The sequence below is a fragment of the Histoplasma capsulatum genome, genomic scaffold (genome assembly GCF_000149585.1).
Source record: "Histoplasma capsulatum NAm1 scaffold_8 genomic scaffold, whole genome shotgun sequence".
Lineage (NCBI taxonomy): Eukaryota > Fungi > Ascomycota > Eurotiomycetes > Onygenales > Ajellomycetaceae > Histoplasma > Histoplasma mississippiense.
In genome coordinates this window covers 1547929-1549282 of record NW_001813975.1, presented here as the reverse complement: position 1 = coordinate 1549282, position 1354 = coordinate 1547929, and the positions used below count along the sequence as shown (strand labels likewise).

The window sequence follows — 1354 nt, the reverse complement described above, 5'->3', positions numbered from 1 at the left end:
ATGGAAATTACAACAGAGGTCAAGTCCAAAACGCGGACTTCACCATCATCTCAGCCTGGTCATCTCCTGACTGCCCCTGTTCGAGGCCAGTTCGAACCCGGGTGGCGCCCATATAATAATTATGACGGCTCCAACCCGGAACAACACGGGGAGACTCCGCGTGCACCGCATGTCTACATCGCGCCACCACGAGCCAACCCGCATGGCCCTGCAGAAGTGACATATGGACGACCTGGTAGCATCACAGCGCCTCCTCACACTCGCACAGAGCCTCAACCACCGCCTGGAACTTATCGGCCTGTGAATTGCTCCCAAGAACAAGCGCAGCACCCGCAACCACCGCACCAACAAGCTGGACACCCACCTGGACCTAACAAATTTCAACAACCACGTATGCCTTACCCTCCGGATGGGCGTCATCCAAACGGCGAAACTCACGGAGTACCCATGTACTCCCACGGGGATCCAATGCAGCCAATACCTGCCTCACAGCCATATGCCCCTGGAGGCCATATGGCTCCTACTCCGGGATTATACGAAACGAACAGTTATTTTATTACACAGGCTGGGTTGCCTCTAGCGAACCGCCAACGAAGGACAACACGAGCTCAGCAGGTATTCTTTCTATTTATCCCTGTTTCATTAGAGCCATCTAATGGGTTGTAGGCATGCGACCAATGCCGTTCACGGAAAGCGAAATGCGATGAAGGTCGGCCAGCTTGCAGCCATTGCAAAGAAAGTAATGTTCCCTGCGTCTACAAGGATGTGCCTCCTCAGAAGTAAGTTTATGAAATACTCCTCAATTATGCAGCGAGGTCCTAGAAACCTGACGTGAATCTGTTTGCAAAGGCAAGAAAGGTCAACTCAGATCATCGTTGAAAGAATAGACCGACAGGAGGAGACAGAAAAAGCTACCAGAGAAGAGCTTATGAAACAACTATATGAGATGAAAACTCTTTTGGCTGATGTTAAGTCGCAAATGGATGCTATGGCCGGTTCTACTGCCCCAAGAAAACTGAGCCATTTGACTCCTCCTGGAAAAGTGGAGGCAAATGCGAATTTTAACTCACCAAATGCCAGACTACCGGAAACCCAAGGCCCTGCTAAGCTTCCGAGAGAGGCGGACGTGGATCGGGCTTTCTCTACTGTGGACGGCGACGAAACCCGGATTTCAGAGGAGTATAAAGAGTTGCAGGACCTTGATGCTGGGGAGCTGTCCATTCCAATAGAACACACTACTGCTGCTCACAAGTTATTATTATGGCCATCTATTCAAAAGTTGCTCCCTGAGAGGATCGATGCCGAATACGTGATGCAACTGGAAGAAAATCGTGGTCCTCTCAGGCTATATGGC

The 1354-nt window shown here is 50.7% G+C and overlaps 1 protein-coding gene across 1 annotated transcript; it reads left to right on the top strand.

Moving 5' to 3' along the window:
- HCAG_07406 (predicted protein) lies at positions 1-1313 on the top strand (the record flags this gene model as incomplete). Its single annotated transcript, XM_001537934.1, has 4 exons — positions 1-615; positions 667-779; positions 850-1251; positions 1280-1313. The coding sequence occupies 4 exons, from the start codon at positions 1-3 to the stop codon at positions 1311-1313; spliced, it is 1164 nt and encodes a 387-aa protein (XP_001537984.1).
- Between the last annotated feature and the right edge of the window lie 41 nt (positions 1314-1354).